The sequence below is a fragment of the Dermacentor variabilis genome, chromosome 9 (assembly GCF_050947875.1).
Source record: "Dermacentor variabilis isolate Ectoservices chromosome 9, ASM5094787v1, whole genome shotgun sequence".
In the NCBI taxonomy this organism is placed as follows: Eukaryota; Metazoa; Arthropoda; class Arachnida; order Ixodida; family Ixodidae; genus Dermacentor; species Dermacentor variabilis.
Genome location: NC_134576.1, coordinates 120,152,123 through 120,170,518, shown reverse-complemented (window position 1 = coordinate 120,170,518; position 18,396 = coordinate 120,152,123). Strand labels below are relative to the sequence as shown.

Below are 18,396 nucleotides of genomic sequence, written 5' to 3'. Positions count from 1 at the left end.
GCTTGGGCCGGTGCGCTACCTTAGTGTTTTTTCCCGTCCCTCGTTTCGGCGTTCGCAGCTTGAACCGAAGGCGGGGTTCACCGCACAGCACGCCTGGTCCACTCGCACGCGCTGCGCCAGAGCTCGTGAAGAGACCTGCTAATGTGATCGGCGAAAATCAGTCACCGATGGTCCACTGTCAGCATCACATTAAACGCTCGCTAATTTGGGGGTAATTGTGACGCGCGTAACCACTATGGCGAGCAGACAAGATGACGAATGCTCAGAAGTCGGCGAGACGCTTTTTTCGCGACCGCCTGAATAACAGAAGACTGCGGAGCAAGCTACATACCTCCTCCCCCCGCCACACCACCCCCCTAACACACACACACGAACAAAAAGGAAAAAAAAGTCCAAGAAGAAATCGTCAAACGCGCGCGCCAGCTTCGAGACAAGGAGGTCGCCATCTTCTTATAGCTGATCACGGTCGATATCACCTTAGCGGCCGGATACATAGCGACGCACAGCGTACTCTATAGATTACTTGAGTCTAGGGCGTCCACCTTTAAAGTTTCCCTTAGCGTTTCATTGCGTCAGTATAGTATGTCACAAACACCAACAACTAAGGATGATACTTGGCGAAATAATTGAGCAGGAAATAATTATTGATTTACCTCTGCATAAACTTCAGAGACCAGTTTTCTCTGGTTTCCCTTCTGAATTCCCCATGAAGGATATTACTCACAACATTTTCCCTCGCAACACCATATATGAATGGAGTTGAAGGAATGGGTAAGCATCGTTTGATTCATACATCGATTTAACGTTGCGCAGAAGCCGTCAACTTGATGAACAACTTGATGGCCAACACGATGAAATCCATAGCCAATACAGGAACAAACAAACAAATAAACGAGCATTAAAGCACCGCAACAAGTACCAAGTGTCACTACCAGTGTTCCCACGCCTAGATATTGTGAGGGAAAGTGAGAAGTTTTAATGACCTGTTGGATACAGAAATTTGGCCTCCACTATCTCCTTCAGTACTTATGTACTTACTGTCATGTATCTCACCATTATCATAGAATGTCAAAAGCAATTGTATTTCGCATTACCACTAACGTCCTTTAATACAGTAACGTGCATTAACCCCCAATATTTTCATATTCAGGCCTTTCCTAATTCGTGGTTCGGTCTTTTGTGGAGTACGAAAGCACCGTAGGGTATTAAGTACCGTGTAGCATTACGTGCCGGGTAACGAGCTTCTATGACGACCATGATGTCTGATTCGCTAATTTTTCCACACGTGAGACTTTCACTTTTGTGGATTTGCTAGCTGTTATTTGCATTTGGGAACCGGCGGCCCTGGTACAAGAGCTACAGTTAGCGGCTAATTACAACCCGAAACTTTAGTTCATCGTTTCGAAGGAAACCCTCCGCCTTCAATGCGAGCAATTTCGTCTTGAAGTGGATGCCGGCGAAAGGAAATCCTGACCTAAGTTTTTGCATGGGTCGATCCTTGGCCTCTTCATCGTGGATCACCCACACATCGAAGGCTGCCGACAGTAGGCACGACGTATCGAGGAACCCGCCGCACTCTAGGCTTAGTATCAACTGCTCAGTTCCCTCTCTCCTGCCGGCTGAGAGGTAGAAAATGAAGTAATTATCTCTATCATGGCACTGTGTCACGGCCGCAAACTTGCGACACGGCCCTGGATGGTCGAATAACTCAGAAGCGCTCCTGACGGTCAGCAGGTATGTCCGCCGTTCCCACTCAGTGCCGCGATTCAATGAGCTCGAGAGAGTTTTATTCACCACGTGGCAAAACGAAGGCCCGACCGGTTTGCAAAAAACGGCAGTCGTTCGCCGGTCCGCACGCATTTCTTGACGCATGACATCGATGGAGGAGACCGTCGCTTGGGACAACAGCTCCAACTTCCGCAGGATGAGCTTCTGCTCCAGGCTCCATGTGATGGATTCTTGAGTAACTCCTCCTTCAGGAGGCACAGCCCTATCTTGGAAAGCGAGCTTTTCCTGCTTTGAAGAGCCACACTCAAGCGTGTCTGAAATGAGACCTTCTCTGAAGGATGACGACGAGGACACTCTGCCGACCAGTCGGGCCATTTCTTCGGTGAACCGTCGCTGGAATTCCGCGATCGAGCGCGCGATTTCCATCAACTGCGCGCCTTGGTTCTTCCCGTGTTCGACGAGCGCGTTTACTTGAGACTGGAGGGCCGGCACTCGGTCGCGGTGCGGGTCGCTCAGCAGCGTCTTCAATTCCCTCGCGGCCGCGTCGAGATCCTCAGTGGTGAGCGCGCCATCTTGACAGCGCTGGTCTCCATCGCTTGCAGAGAGGGTTTCCGCGATGCATGCGGACATGTAGTGTGTCGGCAGCTCTTTGTGCAGTACCGTCTCGCCACACCGCGGGCATTCGACCGCGTGAAAGTCACATTCGTGCTCGTAGTGCCGCAACACAGCTTCCAAGGCACCGACGAATTCGCAGCCCGCGGCTTCGTTCCAGCAGTGAGCCTAGAAGAAACGCAGAGCGAATGCGTGACCATACTGCTTTCGCCCCAAAAAAAAACATACGGACAGCGCACATTTTCCCCGTCAATTTTTCTTTCCGGCGTGTGCAAATGGAGACTACATTGCACTAGCGTAAGGGCTGCACTTTTTCTTTCATCGTAATTTTGACCAGGTGTGCATTTTACACGGAGAAGGGCTATTTCGGCTTCAGATTTCTGGACATGCGAATCCCATGGTCTCTCTGCACTAAAAAGAGCGAAGCAAGTGCTATTGATGATGATTATTATTATTATGATGATGATGATTTGCAGGGTTTCCTCGCGTAAGCGCTATTCTTTCTTTTTTTAATGAATTTGTTTGCTCCCATCATCTCCGTTTTCAATATTTACCACTGACGTACGCATCCTTTTTTTTTTTGTCGACGCAAAGCCTGTCGCCTGCTGCACGCTTGCCGAGCTGCTAGGCCATAACCTTTCCTCTGAATGCAGCGCAGTACGCTATCAGACGCTTTCTTCTATACAGAGTGTTCAAAATCAAACTTTACGGTTTTCATAAAGTCAGGCACTGGGAAGCACGCGAAGAGCAACTGTTCCCCTCTCGGCTGGCGAAATCGAGATGGGAGAGCGCGGTGCGACGTGCAGTTGTTGCTCTTGATTTCAGTAAAACTTACAGTGCTTGCAAATCGGCATCTGCTTTATTTGCGTAGCCCCGGCAAAGACCATGCCCGCCAGCCTAGCCACCATTACGCACGCGCACTGCCCTCCGGCTCCTCCCTTCGTGCCATTATCTCGGCCATTATGCCATTATCTTGTGCCATTATGTCTGGATCGCCATCGTTACAGGATGCGCGGTCGCGTGTTACGACAGCGGTTCCGGGTTCTTCGATTTTATTTTATTTCACCAGCCGACAGGGGAAGGGGAACAGTCATCATCTTTGACTATGCCTCCGCCCCGTTGTCAGACTAAACGCCGCACGTGACAGCCGCGTCACATCAGGGAGAAGCTTTGCTCCCATCCTCGTCTCTCTTGCATGCGTAATTATGCGAACGACAATTAAAATTTGGAGTCGGATATCTCGGAGCATGGACACGCTAGAAGATTTCTTCCAACTGATACTGTACAGAAACACGACTGCCTCTAACTGCAGTCAACAAATAAGTTTATTATTCAATTTTAGGCAATTGTGCTGCAGACAGCTATAGTTATCGTCTCACGTTGTGTCCCCCTGGCAACATAACTTATTTGCACAGGTGCTCTTCGCGTGCTTCCCGGTGCCTAATTTTAACAAAACCATAAAGCTTGATTTTGAACACCTGGTATAGTGTGTACACGAGAAAATACTGCTGGCCGAACGGGTCTTATAAGGTGGGCGTGCTTCTCTTTTTCGACTTCTCTTTTTGTTTCCAAATATTTCGCTGAAAAGATCTGGTGCCGCTTTGAGAAAGCTGCAGCCCCTACTGGTGTACAAGCGGTATTATGCAGGCAACTAGTACTTCGCCGTTGAAGTAGCCAGCATACAGGCTGCGACTAATCAGGCGAGTAGCCATTTTCAGCATCTGCAAGCGGTGACTATTCGCCTTGCAATTAATACGTCAGCGTTACAGTAGCCAGCACTCGGGCTACAACTAACCAGCTGTTCTTTAGAGTTATTGTAATATCGTTAACCAATATTATAACTTAATAAACTAATACAAATCTGTGATAACATCAGAACGGCACAAACGTGTGGCAGAGCCTGACCCCAGCTATGCGCTAGTACAGTTTCACACGAAAGAATGATGCGTCTAAAGAAGAGCAACACATTTCATCTCAAGCAGTTCAGCCCTTTTCCTCATGGGGCGTGTATCTGTGTCTTGCGCAGGTCTGGATCGAGCAAGGACAGTTTGGCTGAGCTCAGTCGTTGACACAATAATGGGCTGCCAGTACGCCGGCGTTCCTAGTAGGGGGTACCGGCTTAAAAGGAAAGTGTGTCGCTTTTCTTTCTTTTTTTGTTTGCATAATATATATAATTGGGATCCCGAGTCTATGTAGGAGTGCGTTTAACTAACTCAACTGTTCACAGGGAGATCCTGATCCATGAGAGGAAAACTTAGAGAATAGTAAAAATGGATTGCAGTGCAGACTGCCCGCATTACCAAATCCTGACTGGGATCTACCACTTTAGTTAATAATAATAATAATAATATTTGGGGTTTTACGTGCCAAAACCACTTTCTGATTATGAGGCACGCCGCAGTGGAGGACTCCGGAAATTTTGACCACCCGGGGTTCTTTAACGTGCACCTAAATCTAAGCACACGGGTGTTTTCGCATTTCGCCCCCATCGAAATGCGGCCGCCGTGGCCGGGATTCGATCCCGCGACCTCGTGCTCAGCAGCCCAACACCATAGCCACTGAGCCACCACGGCGGGTACCAATTTAGTTAAAAAATAAAAAAAGTGTGCCATCATTGCATAATACCGGTGCTAACATATGGAACAGAAACTTGGAGATTAAGAAAAAAGCTCGAGAAAAAGTTGAGGACAGCGCAAGGAGCGAGGGAACGAACATTTTTAGGCGTAACGTTAAGAGAAAGGAAGGGAGCTGTATGTATCAGATATCCTACATTCCAATTGACATTAAGAGGAAAAATGGAGCTGCGCAGGCCATGTAATGTGTAGGGCAGATAACCGGTTGACAATTACAGTTACAGAATGGGTGCCAGCGAAGGAAAACGCCAGTCGAGGTCGACAGAAAATTAAGTGCAGTGATGAAACTATGAAATCTGCAGGAGCAAGGTTGGAATCAGCTAGCGCAAGACAGGGGTCATTCGAGATCGCTAGAAAGGCTTTCGTCCTGCAGTCGACAGGCAAATAAGCTGATGATGATAACTTGGCTTAAGCCTAGCTTAGCAGCAGGCTATTGCCCTAAGAAGGAACAGCCACACAACGTACAGTTAATCCTAGTTAAATATGTCTGATCAACAAGGCGACATCGCCATGCTGGTCGAGTTGATTTATATATGGCACCGATTCCGTGACCACGGCATTGAGGTTCTTCCTCTGATGTTCACAAAAAGCATTAAATACGCATTCTAATGGCCCGCTTAAAACACGCCAAATGGGGAGCCGATTCATGACGTGGTGGTGATATTCTCGGCACTACTACACGTTTCTGATATATCAACGGTCCTGGTCGCTTCGCATCACAAACGCTCCGACTTTTGCAGTAGTCACTCTCGCGCAGTCGTTGAAAGGCACGCCGGCCTTCGCCGTGTCAACACAGGATTCACATCGCCCTCCGATAAAGGTTATTTCCGAATGTGGAGCGTACATTTCATCTTATCTGCCCAACATGGCTTCCCGGAGTTTTTCGCAAAACGTTCCAATGTGAACTAAAATCAGGGCACCGGACTGACCGACATGGGGCATCGGTAAAGCGTTATACCAAGCCGCAACAGCCCCCGATTCTCTTCCATGGGAGTGCTGCTCGAGATGTCAGAAGCAGAGCGTTCCATTTGGCGTGCATTTCGAATTCGCTGCAACAAAGGACGGTGGAATTAACAACCAGTATGCATCTTTGGTTAACAACTAGACGACTGACGCAGGACGTGAGAGAAGGCACAGGAAAGAGCGCCACTGCCACTGTTTGATGACGAAATGCAATATACAGATACACTATTTGTTCGTTGTAATGCTGGAATTGAAAAATGCGTACACGTGTCACCCCCCACGTCTCCTCGATTGTGCCAGGCCGTCGTGTATGAGCCTGGCATGTATGCGCAATGAAATTGTTGCAAGTCAGCGCTGTTTCCTGTCCCTACTATGATTTTGTACGTCGGTCGTCGCACTGCTAACCAAAGATGCAACATTACCAACGTGTCCGTTCTTCCACCATTTCTGATACAGTCGTCGGGAGTTGCATGATAAAAAGAAAACGCTGAGAAAGGACGAGAAACGCTTCGCGTTGGCGTTGCGTACAGTGCACATAATGTTCTCGTACCCTGAGATTGCTTGCCTTCCTGACTGGCATGACAATTACGGAGCAGTCGTGCTCCTCGAAAGGCTCTCGGTCCAAGGGACACAAGCCATTGCCTCGATTGGAGCTGCGCCCATGGCATGGCTCGCACAGGAGGTGCGCGCAGGGAAGCAGCACCGTCCTCGCTGGAATCGTGCCACACAGGCAGCATACGTGTGCCTGCGGAACGTCTTCGGCAAACCGGGTGGGCCTCCAGTTGACGCCGCCGACCGCGTGGCCGCGGACCCGGTACAGCTTCGGTCGTCGCTGGTCAGGCATGGTGGTGCTGGGAAACAGGGTGACCGATGTGGATAAAGAAAAGTGGACTTCGAACACACCCGCCGAGCCCTCCATACTGTGAATGCGTAGCGTCAATCTTTCGTCGTGTTGCCGAATTCAAAATATCTATCTATCTATCTATCTATCTATCTATCTATCTATCTATCTATCTATCTATCCATCTATCCATCTATCCATCTATCCATCTATCTATCTGCACAGGAACTACCGCGGAGACTTCACTTCCAGCTTTGTAAACACTGACGTCAAGTCCGCTCCTCAGTTTATTTATTTATTTATTTTTGTAGCAGGATGGGAATGACGCGACGTACACGAATTTGTGAAAACTTTACCATTCTTGCTTTTTAGGAAATGTGACTCGTGAGAAACATTACTGAAGCCCTCCTAGCAGCGCAAGCCCCTTGCACGGCAATTCCTCCTTTAGCCTTTCATCGAAATCGCTCAACTTATCTTTATCTTTTCTTTTGCGGGACCATCGCAACCAAAACTATTTTCTAGAATACATGGGAAACTATTACTCACGGTAAGGGTTATTAGTAAGGTATTCGTGTTTACCATCGCTGTAACACGTCACGATTACTTTTTCAGCCAAAAAGTACGTCATCCAAACGAATTAGTCGCGAACGTACGAAACTAAACTGCCGTTAGAGATACAAACGAGATTATGACCCCGCTAGTATGTTATGATTTCTAATAGTAAAGCAGAGGGTACTAGCGAGGACAGGAAAAAAACTGACGCGTTTCCTCTCACGCCCTTATTTGCGCCGTGCGGGTCTTCTTATCCAGAACGCTCTACGAAACGCCAAGAGTCTAACCAACAACAAAGGTTGAACTGCGAAAAACAACAAACTACGCCGCAGAGTGTTCACTTAAAGAAGCGATGTCAAATCCTAAGACAATAATTCACTCACCCCCCATGCACGGTGAGTACGTGCCACAAGCACATACGGATATCTCCCTCTAAATTCTAATATCCACCCATATGAACTACTCCGCACTTGCACACGTTATAAGGAGACACGATAACACGTGGTTGTCACTACTTATGCAGCAAAATGCAGCACATGCAAAAGCCGTGATTGAGGAGAAACAGCCTCCGCTTACCGTGCGAAAACTGTCAGCGGCGAAGCACACTAACCGCAGACAGACACGTGTCGTCCGCGTTGTACGGTAAACAAGACAAGCGGTATCGCAGCCACTACGAACGAGGGCGTCGCCCCGGTTGCGCTACGCAGATTGACGGCCTCCCACTGGAAAGCTAGTTTCCAGCGAGGTTTGCGCCACCCCCCTTGCGATTCCCGTCTGCGAGCGCCGCTTCCCCTTCTTTCGGCTTCCGCTTGCATAACTTGAAACGGCGCACGACGTTGGAGATCACCGACGCCCCGTCGCAATCTCAGAGGCCCTGCTTGTGCTGGCCGGTTCTGGTGCGTGTGCAGTTGAGCGCCGCCAAGATGAGCGAGCCAAGGTCGTCGTCGATCGAATAGCGAATACCTCGGGCGTGTTGTCGTCAGCGCCGTCTGCCTCCGGTTTTAGCTCGCTCCGCGACTCGGCAGAGGGGTTGCAAGCAGACGGCGTCGTGAACAGAAAACCAACTCATAATCGTCCGTGCCAGTAGTAAGCCAATGTATCCTAGGCAGTGAAAAAAGCTAGAAGTCCAAACGGCGGCCCCTACTCGTTGTTTCTTGAACCGAATCGGAGGGCTTCCCACTTCCCGGCAGAGAGAGACGCCACACCGGATGCCTGCAGCGTCGTTCCACGTGACAGCAGACTCAATAAACACTGTTTGGACAATGCCGCTGTAGCAATTTGTCTCATGCGTCGTTTTATCACGTGTGTTTATGCTTAGAGTAATATTAAGAGTCGGCAAACAGTATGTACACAAGTTTTCGTTTCCCTTCACCACGAATAGAAAAATGACGTATTTCCGCCGTCGTCTGCTACGTTCGCTCGCGCTCTATTCAAAGGCTGGTAGTAGCTTCTTGGTGTAAACATGTTTTATCTTGTCATTAGTGCCCTTCTCCACTGTGTAGTTTTACAGTTACAAGAACAGAAAGCCAGGCGAGTTTGTAGAAGCGCATTGTTGGCCAACAGCGCAAAGGAAACCCAAAACATTGACGAGAAGACGACCGGAAAACGTACGGGCAGCGCCTGCCCTGTCGCGTGGTCGTGTCCTGCCCGTTTCATCCTACTTAGCCTTTTACGATAGTCATGCCGTTTCCACTGTTTACTCCGGAATGCTGTGCTCTGTCAAACAGCTTGTTTTTAGCGCATTAAAACGTCGGCAAAGATAAGAACACGGGAACCACCCTGCAGAACGCGCGAAACAATCGCCGAGTGCATCGTTCGACAACACCAAAATGCAACCAAGGAAAAAGAACAGAGAGGGGGGAGAGGGGGCTGGTGTAGATGAAGCTCATGACGTAGTCGTTATGCGATCTCTCGGTTCTTTTCTACACTGGCTAACCTTCCTTATCTTTCCGTCTCTCTCTCTCTTTTTCTCTCTCACTCACTCACTCACTCACTCTATCGGCTCTTTTATGAGAGAGGGCCGGAAAGAACTTGATCGCGGACGCCAGTTGACGCAAACAGAGTGTGTATATTTCTTTATGCAGAGAAGCGCGCCCCCTGGCAACATGGGGTCGTGACGATTCAATCGCCCCTGTCTCCACTGTTAATGAAACAATTTGAAAAAAAAAATTCTCAGGTTGAGCGTTTCTTAGACAGCACCGTACTGCGTCCAGAGCATAGCCGAAATTTGCGACAGGTGCGAGGAGCCCGCTCACACAATAAGTTTTATCCTAATGAAGCCCATCGAAAGGGCCTTGACAGAAGCAGTAGGAAGGGGTGCAAAAGGTTCTCATATTCATTTTGATCTCGTGAGTTTTCATTAAGGGCCCTCTAAATAGAAAAAAATTTGGTCAGGATGTGTGAGCGGAATCTCCTGCTACATTAACAAATGGCCATCATACTGTGAGAAGAGGCTAATTAAGCCAGGACAAACGCAGGAACAAAGGTGTGTTCATGACAGTGCCTTCATAATTTCGCACCAGGTGCCAGCGACGTCATCTATTTTTACGCTGACTATGCAGTCCTGTCAAACGTTTTCGTCGGTAAAGATGAACCACATGGCATCTTAGTGGAGCCAAAGACTGATCATAGAATATTCTGAGAATTTCAGCAGTGACAAAGTGGCCCAAATGAGAGAAAATAATTTGAAATCCGATGACGCCACACTGACGTATACAGGCGCTGGGGTTCGGAGCGAAGATTGAGAAACTATATTTAGATCTTCATTTCTATCCTAATAACAAATATTTTGCTACTAAATTAACGGGAATGGAGTTTTGAAAGAGAAATTTATCAGTGTATACTGATGTAGTGTTTTTCTTCTGTCCTATAAAGAGACAGATAAAAAACAGATAAACAGAAGCCGCAGTGAAAAATAAACAAATGTAAGCAGTGAATGAAGCAGTAAAGTGTTTGCCCTATTTCTAGGTTTAGTTTAGCGCAGCAAGATTGTTTTGTCAAACCTACAGAAAAGGTCAGCCGATCAGCGTGACAATATGACATGGAGTTGTGGTCAAGCTTTGTTGTTGTTGTTATTATTATTATTATTATTATTATTATTATTATTATTATTATTATTATTATTATTATTATTATTATTATTATTATTGTTGTTGTTGTTGTTGTTGTTGTTGTTGTTGTTGTTGTTGTTGTTGTTGTTGTTCTTGTTCTTGTTCTTGTTCTTGTTGTCCTTGTTCTTGTTGTTGTTTGTAATGACAATCTTTTAGCCTCCACTCCGTCTGTCAGGTATACGGAATAGGTAAGAGAAAATTTTCATAAAACATCGGCATTGCCGGGCGGACAGAGATAGATGTTCAGAATTACATGAAACAATGGCTTGCTGCTAGAAATATATGAGAGCCTTTGGTGGGATTGTTATGCATCTAATGCTTTTTTTCATATTTAATGCAAGTCTCCTAAGAGTTTTCATAAACCAGCTGAACTATCCTTGTTTGACAGCAAGAATATTGACAATGCTTTGCTACGTTCCTTCTAAACCTTCTTTGCTTCATGTATTCCTACATTTATCTGCTTAATTATTTTGTTGGAAGGAATAAATTGCTAAATAACTGAAGAATGATAACAGGAGTTGAAATAGGCGCATTTTTGGCAATAAAGAAGCTTTTTCAAACATCGATCTACAGTCAATTAACTACGAAGAAAACACGCGTTCAGCAGTTTTCGCATTTGGACTCGTGTCAATAAAGTATCAGCAATCGAAGCTCAAAAGTCAAACAAATTTCATGTTCAACAAAATCACCTCCAAAAGAGGTAAGAAAAATCGAGACAAGCAGCACATGTTACTAATACCATTGCCAATAAAACGTAAGCAGGCTCTTGACATAAAATCAAACCTACCAAAAGTAACCAAAAGTTGGACATATCAAACCTACCAAAAGTAACCCAAGACACGCAAGAAATACAAGATTGTGTTACCTCTCCTTCCCAAGAATAAAAAAAAAATATGTACATCACTTTCAGTACTTTCGACAGAGTAACCAGGCTTGTGCCACGTGTACCTCCGTGAAGTGAAATCATGGAGCATTTGGCTTTTGAAAATATGTTTTACTGAGCGTTTTCACTGGCTTACGAATTGCGTGTGACTCTGTCACATGTATGACATATTGAAAAACGAAAAGTAGAGAAGACTGAAATGTGTGCACCCAAACCTAGGAGCCAATAGCAGTGATTTGCTAAGTACATGCCAGATGGAGCCACATACCGCGACCTCCGAAAATACTGCGTCAGAATATACATTTATATGTATAAAATTCTGACCAGTCTGCATGAAGCTTTGGGGATTAATCAGTAATGGATGTACGCTAAACGTGTAGGTAGGAGGCATTCAGAATACTTATAGGTAGAAAAAAGAGTGTTCTCGAGTAAAATTTGTGTATATTCTAATGACGCAATCATGGGTTTATTGTAGACATCACGGAGTTGGTATTAACAAATATCGAACGATAGCAATACTACACATGAACTCAACTGGATGGTGACGCGCGACACCCGCCCAGTTAAGAAGCGGATTTCTCTCATTTTCGTAATCATCATCGCAGCTGATATAGAGATATTATAAAGGAGCGGGGTGCAGTGAGCCTAGATAACGCAAGCCCATCACCGACCCAAGGCAGATGAGGCACCGAAAATTGCTATTCGGGAGTCCTGCAGCTATAGTTTTTATGCGAGCACCTTTTTTTGTTGTTTTTTTCTTTATCAGAAGTGAAAGAACAAGGAGCGGCCAACAAGTGGCAAGATGTTGGGGGACGATGGAATCGTTGAATGAACATGGCATACATTGTGACAATAGCTTCTGCGCTAACATCAGACGTTATCCTCAAAGCAGTATACGTACTACTACTCTCAGACGTATATTTGTGATGAGAGGTAGGTAGGGTTGGCTCAAAGTGTTTAAACCACCTCAATTTTATTTTTTTTTGCCACCATCGTAACACCCCCGCCGCCACTAAGACTCGAACCCTGCCCTTCTGTATGAGCAGCACAAAAGCTATAACCACCGTGTCCGGTGAAGTTCGACTCGTCCGCAAAGGAACAGACCACTTGGAACCGTGCTAGAGGTATCCGGGACATTTTATTTCATTTATTTTGCTAAAGAAGCCGCCCTTCTTTTACGTGGCTCTGTTTCGGCACACCCAAACCGTATGGAAAGAAAACTAGAAAGCACCGAACACAGTACGGACCGCGGCCAGGAAGTGGCTGCGTAGTGGTTTCTTAAGTTCTCTCGTAGTGCTTGAATTGAGCTTAAATACACAGGCCCTTTTTTACCAAGATCTGTAAGTGGCACTAACAGCTTGCTTGTTTCGATTCGTCTTTCTATATGTACCGTATTTGGGATGGAAACAGGAATGCTTCTGTTCGTCTCCTGTCCATTCCCGTGCTTTCTGTTCATAAACATGAACAGAAAGCATGGGAATGCTTCAAGCGCTCCCGGCGTGTCATCGCAGCCGTCAGTGTTTTACAGCCAGTGCAGTGAAAAACTGCGTTACTATGGTTCAAAAGGTTGAGGAAACATTAACAAGGTTTCTGTCAATATTAGACCAATAAAAGCAATAGGTATAAATGGGTTCATGCCCCATTGCTTCTTTAATAAAATACTTCCGGGAATATTACAGCAGTACTCTAGCCCCCCTTCTGGCAATAGTTGGTTAATTGCAGGAATCGGAATAATAAAGGCTTCCGGCTATAATAGCACAATACCAAGACTTGTCGGAGATTACGCGATTCCTACTTACAGAGAAGCCCCAGTATTGTTTCCCGGCCGTCAGTCAACAAAAATGCAATGCAAACAAACCTGTACGTACTGCCTATTGTCGATTTTAGCGTTTAAAACATGCGAAGCAGTTTTTCTTGTAAATATGAAAAAAATCAGAAATTTCAACATAACACTAGAGCCATTAAGGAGGTACTTGTCAAAACCACGAGATGTGCATTTACTTTTGATGGCCATACTAACACCGAGCGGCCAACATATATTTTAAAAGCGTTCTAGACAACACTTGCACGTCTCGTGACCGCTTGTTGAGCCACTGGTAAATGTCACGCGAACAGGGTAACATATGCAGCCGGCTGAGAAAGCCTTTGTCGCGAATTCAGTTACAGGGAGCATTCGTCTAGCAAGGATGATGAGCAGTGGCATCGCCTGCGTACAACAGTGCAGATTCTTGTGCGAGCAAAGACCGAGGTGTACAGTCAACAGCAAAAGATTGCGAGATGCGCGAGCGCGTGGCAAAGCGACCCTCCTACCCTTCTAGCGGTGAACCCCTGGTGTGGACATCGACGCCTGCACGCGTGCGCGTCTCTCCAAAACTACAAGCGTGCATGGGTCCGCGCTTCCTCCTTGCGCGCCTGGCGCTATCCGAACGTAGCCGCGAGGTAGACCTCTTGCGATATGCGCCGTGGCGGCTTCGACGGGCGAAACTGTGTGAAACGCGTTTAGAAGCGTAAACTTGCGGGCGCCACTGCGGCCACTTTTTGTCGAGTCACGAGCGCTGAGGCACAGGGCCGGCCCGGAGGCGAACGCAACAAGTTTTTTTTTTTTTCAGGGCTGCACCTTTCCGTGGCCAATCTTCGTTTTTTTTTCTATTTTACGAACGGTGCGTTCTACCGCAGAAGAGCGTGGCAGAAGACGCGCTCTATAGAAGGAGACCGGCAAGAAGAAAATGGACAATTGATTTCCGTTGTATTTACGTCGAAGCCGCCACGGCGCATATCGCAAAAGGGCTACCTCGCGGCTACATTCGGATATCGCCGGGCGCGCAAGGAGGAAGCGCGGAAACATGCACGCTTGCAGTCTCTGAGGGACGCGCATGCGTGCAGGCGTCGGTCTCGACACCAGGGGTGCACCGCTAGAAGGGGAAGAGGGTCGCTTTGCCACGCGCTCGCGCATCCCGCAATCTTTTGCTGTTAACTTCACCTGGCGTCACGGTGGTCGAAGCTACATACAGAAGACACTCAGAGCTTTAGCAAGACGCCCCAACCTATTCGTCGACTACGACTACTTCAAATTTCAGTTCACCGTCGCGAATGAAGCCAGCCTCCCGGTGTTGCGCGACTCCAGTTTTGAACAGGCGATCCGCCTTGCTGTTCTGTTCGGCGAAGTATTTTTCCAGCGCGCAGTTTCTCTCGGGATCTTCGTGCAGCATCGTCACGCTCGTGACGGGAGAAAGCAGGCGCGACGTGCGCAGAAAGCCGGTGCAGGACACGGCCACGAGCAGGGCGTCGGAGGTGGACATCGCTCGGACCGCGAACGACAAGCAGGCGTCGGTTCGGTGCCAGCGCACCACTTGAGCAGACGGCCGGTCCGGGGACGCGAACAGACGGTCGGCGTTCCTGACGGTCAAGCGATACGTCACCAGCCTGTTTTCCTCGAACGCTACTCTCTGCGAAGTGGCCAGAGTTTCGTCCGGGAACAATTGCAAGAAGTTCGGAAGTCGCTCGCAGTAAGCGGCAGGGCGAACGTCGTACGACGGAGCGCTTTGTCGCAGGTGTTCCAGGGCCGTGAGCGAGACGCTGGCGAACACCTCCAGCTTTCGAAGGATGACCGCCCGCTCCTTGATCGACGGGGACGAAGTTCCCGAATCGGTCGCCTCCTCGTGAACTGCGCCTCCTCCTCCTCCTCCTCCTGGACGAACTTCGGGCGCCGAGTCTCGCCTCGAACGACGAGCTATCGGCCGCTGCCGGGATTCGAACTCTCGGTGGACCTTCTCGGAGACTCTGCCCGCGATACTTTCCATCTCGCGTTTCAAGCCGTCGTCGTAGTCTCTGATCGCCCGGAGCAGCTGCTCGGTGTGGCGGCCGAGTCCTTCCACCAGCTCGTTGTGGTCTCGGCTGACCGCCGAATTCACGCTCTCCGACACTCGCTGCATTTCGCATCTCAAGTCGCGCTCGTAGACATGGAGCGTGCGGGTCATCTCCAGCAACTGCAGGCCTTGGCTTTTGGACTGTTGGAACAGTTCGTTCACTCGACTCCGATTTTGAAGTTCGGCCAACGAGTCACCGATGTGAACTTTCAACTCGGCCAATGCTGCGTTCAGCTCGTCGATCGTCAAACGACCGTCGTTCGATGCCGGCTGTTGTGTGCCAGCGGGGACGGCGCAACCGCCCAGGTAGTGGGCCGGCAGGTCTCGCTGTAGGACTCGTGCTTCGCAGCGGCGACATTCCACCGCGTGGTAGAGGCAGTCTTCCTCGTAGTGGCGCAGCACGGATTCCACGGTGTCCGCGAACTCGCATCCTTGCGCTTCGTTCCAGCAGTGGGCCTGAATACGCAACACCAAAAAAGAAAATTTACCGCACGTGTATGTGCTAACGCTGCAGGCGTACATCAAAACACAGCGTCAGCGACAATAAACATACTGCTAAGCAGTGCGTCGGAACGGAACGAAAAAAAAAATTTTACCAGTATGAAAACGTAACCTAAGTGTTATTTATTGTTTTGTTTGGGAGCGAAACCACGATATATTTTATCGGTTCCCGGTTCAAGAAGACAGACTGCAATACGAAACAACCGACCTCAGATAACGTAAGAATTAGGGCTTATCCATGGGGTCCACATAAGCGCTTATCTCAGGCATGGAGAGTGCGAGCGATATCTGGTCGAGCGCTCTACTAATCTAAGCCTGCCGCTCAGTGCACAAGCAAATTGGCACTAGGAAAAGACAGAACTTGCCCGCTGAAGAGCGTATCATATCGTTTTCTGCGGGTTCGACGCTTTGTTAACGAAATTTCGTAATTCATTTATGTTCGGTTAAAGTTCGTTTTATCGGAACAGCGGTCTCGCATTTCGGCGAGCACACTCGGTGATGTGCTGCTTCTGAAATCTTGCTCAGTGTATTCTAGTGACTCAGTGACTCAAGGTACGGAATTCTCTGAATTCATAATTCACTTATTGAAAAAATTGCTACTATGTTTATATCGTTATATTGCTTCGAAATATTTTGCATGCGAACCAAAACCGTTATGAACCGTAATGGATCATATTGTTTTTCGTTCGGGAGCAGAACCGTAAGGGCACTTTTTTCAGTGGAACAGAACTATAACCGGAACGAAAAATATTTTGTTCCGACACCCTGCTGTTAAGTCATGCTTGCTACGTTAGGTTATGTACTGGGCTGCCTGAAACTTTCTATCTGTTAACATCCCTGCCTTCCTATATTACTCTCTCTGTCTCTCTCTCTCTATCCGTTAGTCATTGGCTGGAAGCACTGCCTCATGCAGTCCAGGACTGCCAGGTACGGTTATAATCTAAGAGGCCACCAACTATTGTGCTCATTAAAAGCGATCGAGATAGCACTTCAGGCGCGCCCAGCAATAGCTTGTCACAGGATCCGCCACGGAACTGCAGCGGCGGTTCGAATCCCAGTTGGGGTGACCACGTTCCGATAATGATGAAAAAAAAAAAACGCTCGCGTGCTTTCATCAGGTGTACTTTCAAAAACTCCAAGTAGAAAAAAAATTGTTGCGTAGCCTTCCGCTACGGTGTGTCCCGAGGGTTACCGAGTAGCCCTTATCTTAATCGTGGACCTTAAATCGCGAGATATTATGGATGCCGGCACAGGACGCGTCACAAGGTGATAAAACATGGCGGAACGTCCGAGAACGCGGCTAAACGAGTGTATAGTTTCATTCTGACTTAGCACTCGTCTGCAACGCTACGCGAGAATTCACCCTCACCTTCAGGTTGTTCGCCTTTCTCGCTGGAAAGCGGATCGTCTCGCACTCCTCTTCGTCGAAGGGCTCGCGGTCCAGAGGGCACACGCGGCCGCCATCTTGGACGCTGGCTCTGAGGCACAGCTCGCACAGAAAGTGCGAACAGGGAAGCACGACCGTGCTGTTGGGAAGGACGCCGCACAGGCCGCAAATGCGAGACTGCGGCACGTCCTCGGCGATCCGCGTCGGTCTCCAGTTGACGCCGACGACGTCATGGCCCACGATCCTGAGCATCTTCGCGCGCCTTCCCTGGTCTGCCATGGCAACGTTCCGGCCACACTCGCCGCACTGACGGTCCACGGGCGCGTGTTCGCTACCCCGATGCCCTCTGCAATGTCTAAATCATTGCCTCTAGAAGTGAAGGGTGGGTTCGTTTCGTTGTCATGGTAACGGCTGAAGAGTTGGGTGCACCATTCGTGACACGTGCCAACTTGAAGACGTAGTTCACGGCGAAATCTAAGCACAGCAGCCAGACAAGAACATTGAGAAGCGCTTCAGCGCATGCACGCAGCACCGCCATAGTAATACAACAAATGCTGTTGCGCTGCATACCGTGACGTTACATATTGGACTATAGAACCGAAGGAGCGAGCCCTGGTGCTTATCACGTCCTTGCGTTCGCTGTCCTTCCTGCAATTTCTGCTCGTCTGCGCATTCACTGTCACGGGCCATCACAGAACTACTCTGCTGAGTAAAAAAGTACACCAAGTCAGAGCATGAGCAAAGTTCCGTACAAGGTCGGCGTACGAAAAAAGAAAAAGGTTGATTTATTTTTTTCCGAAGTGGGATGCATTCACACAAAGCAGCGCAACAGGAAAGAGCAAAAATAACATCAACCGGCGTGAAAATAAAACGTGAACGAGTGCATTCGCCGAATGCTTGCGAAGCAGGAAAATATCACCGGTAGCAGAGAACTGAAGTCGACACTTGACAATCCGAAGCCTTGCATCGATGTGGCGTCACATCTTCATTCCAATGGCGGTTAAATGACTTCAATATCAGACCTCCCTCTAGTAAAGTAGTATGAAACCATGTGTTAGCAGTGAACATACTGCCCAAGGAAGTACGTCGCACGAATTTGGGGTCGTATTCACTGGCTTCGCCCAGAATATGCGCAGAAGGATCTAAATAGAATCGGAGACAACCTCAGCTCTAAATGCATCGTATTCATTATTGATTCTAACAGAGCTGCTCCATCAAGAAGATAAAAAAAATTCCAGCCAACATTGTATTGTTTTTTCTTGCGCACACTTAATGTGTTAGGGAGAATAAAGTGTAAACTTTGCTTGCCGCAATTGGTGC

At 48.1% G+C, this 18,396-nt stretch overlaps 2 protein-coding genes across 2 annotated transcripts; both read right to left on the bottom strand.

Moving 5' to 3' along the window:
- Nucleotides 1–410: 410 nt before the first annotated feature.
- On the bottom strand, nucleotides 411–8,521 carry LOC142557385 (uncharacterized). The gene is made up of 3 exons (XM_075669183.1): nucleotides 7,906–8,521; nucleotides 6,487–6,787; nucleotides 411–2,508 (listed from the first exon to the last, which is right to left on the bottom strand). Exons 2-3 carry the CDS (start codon nucleotides 6,778–6,780, stop codon nucleotides 1,363–1,365), a joined length of 1,440 nt encoding a protein of 479 aa, XP_075525298.1. The 5' UTR covers nucleotides 6,781–6,787; nucleotides 7,906–8,521; the 3' UTR covers nucleotides 411–1,362.
- A 5,748-nt stretch (nucleotides 8,522–14,269) lies between these two features.
- Nucleotides 14,270–17,403, bottom strand: LOC142558161 (uncharacterized). The gene is made up of 2 exons (XM_075670322.1): nucleotides 17,059–17,403; nucleotides 14,270–15,644 (listed from the first exon to the last, which is right to left on the bottom strand). The coding sequence occupies exons 1-2, from the start codon at nucleotides 17,353–17,355 to the stop codon at nucleotides 14,367–14,369; spliced, it is 1,575 nt and encodes a 524-aa protein (XP_075526437.1). The 5' UTR covers nucleotides 17,356–17,403; the 3' UTR covers nucleotides 14,270–14,366.
- Nucleotides 17,404–18,396: the final 993 nt, after the last annotated feature.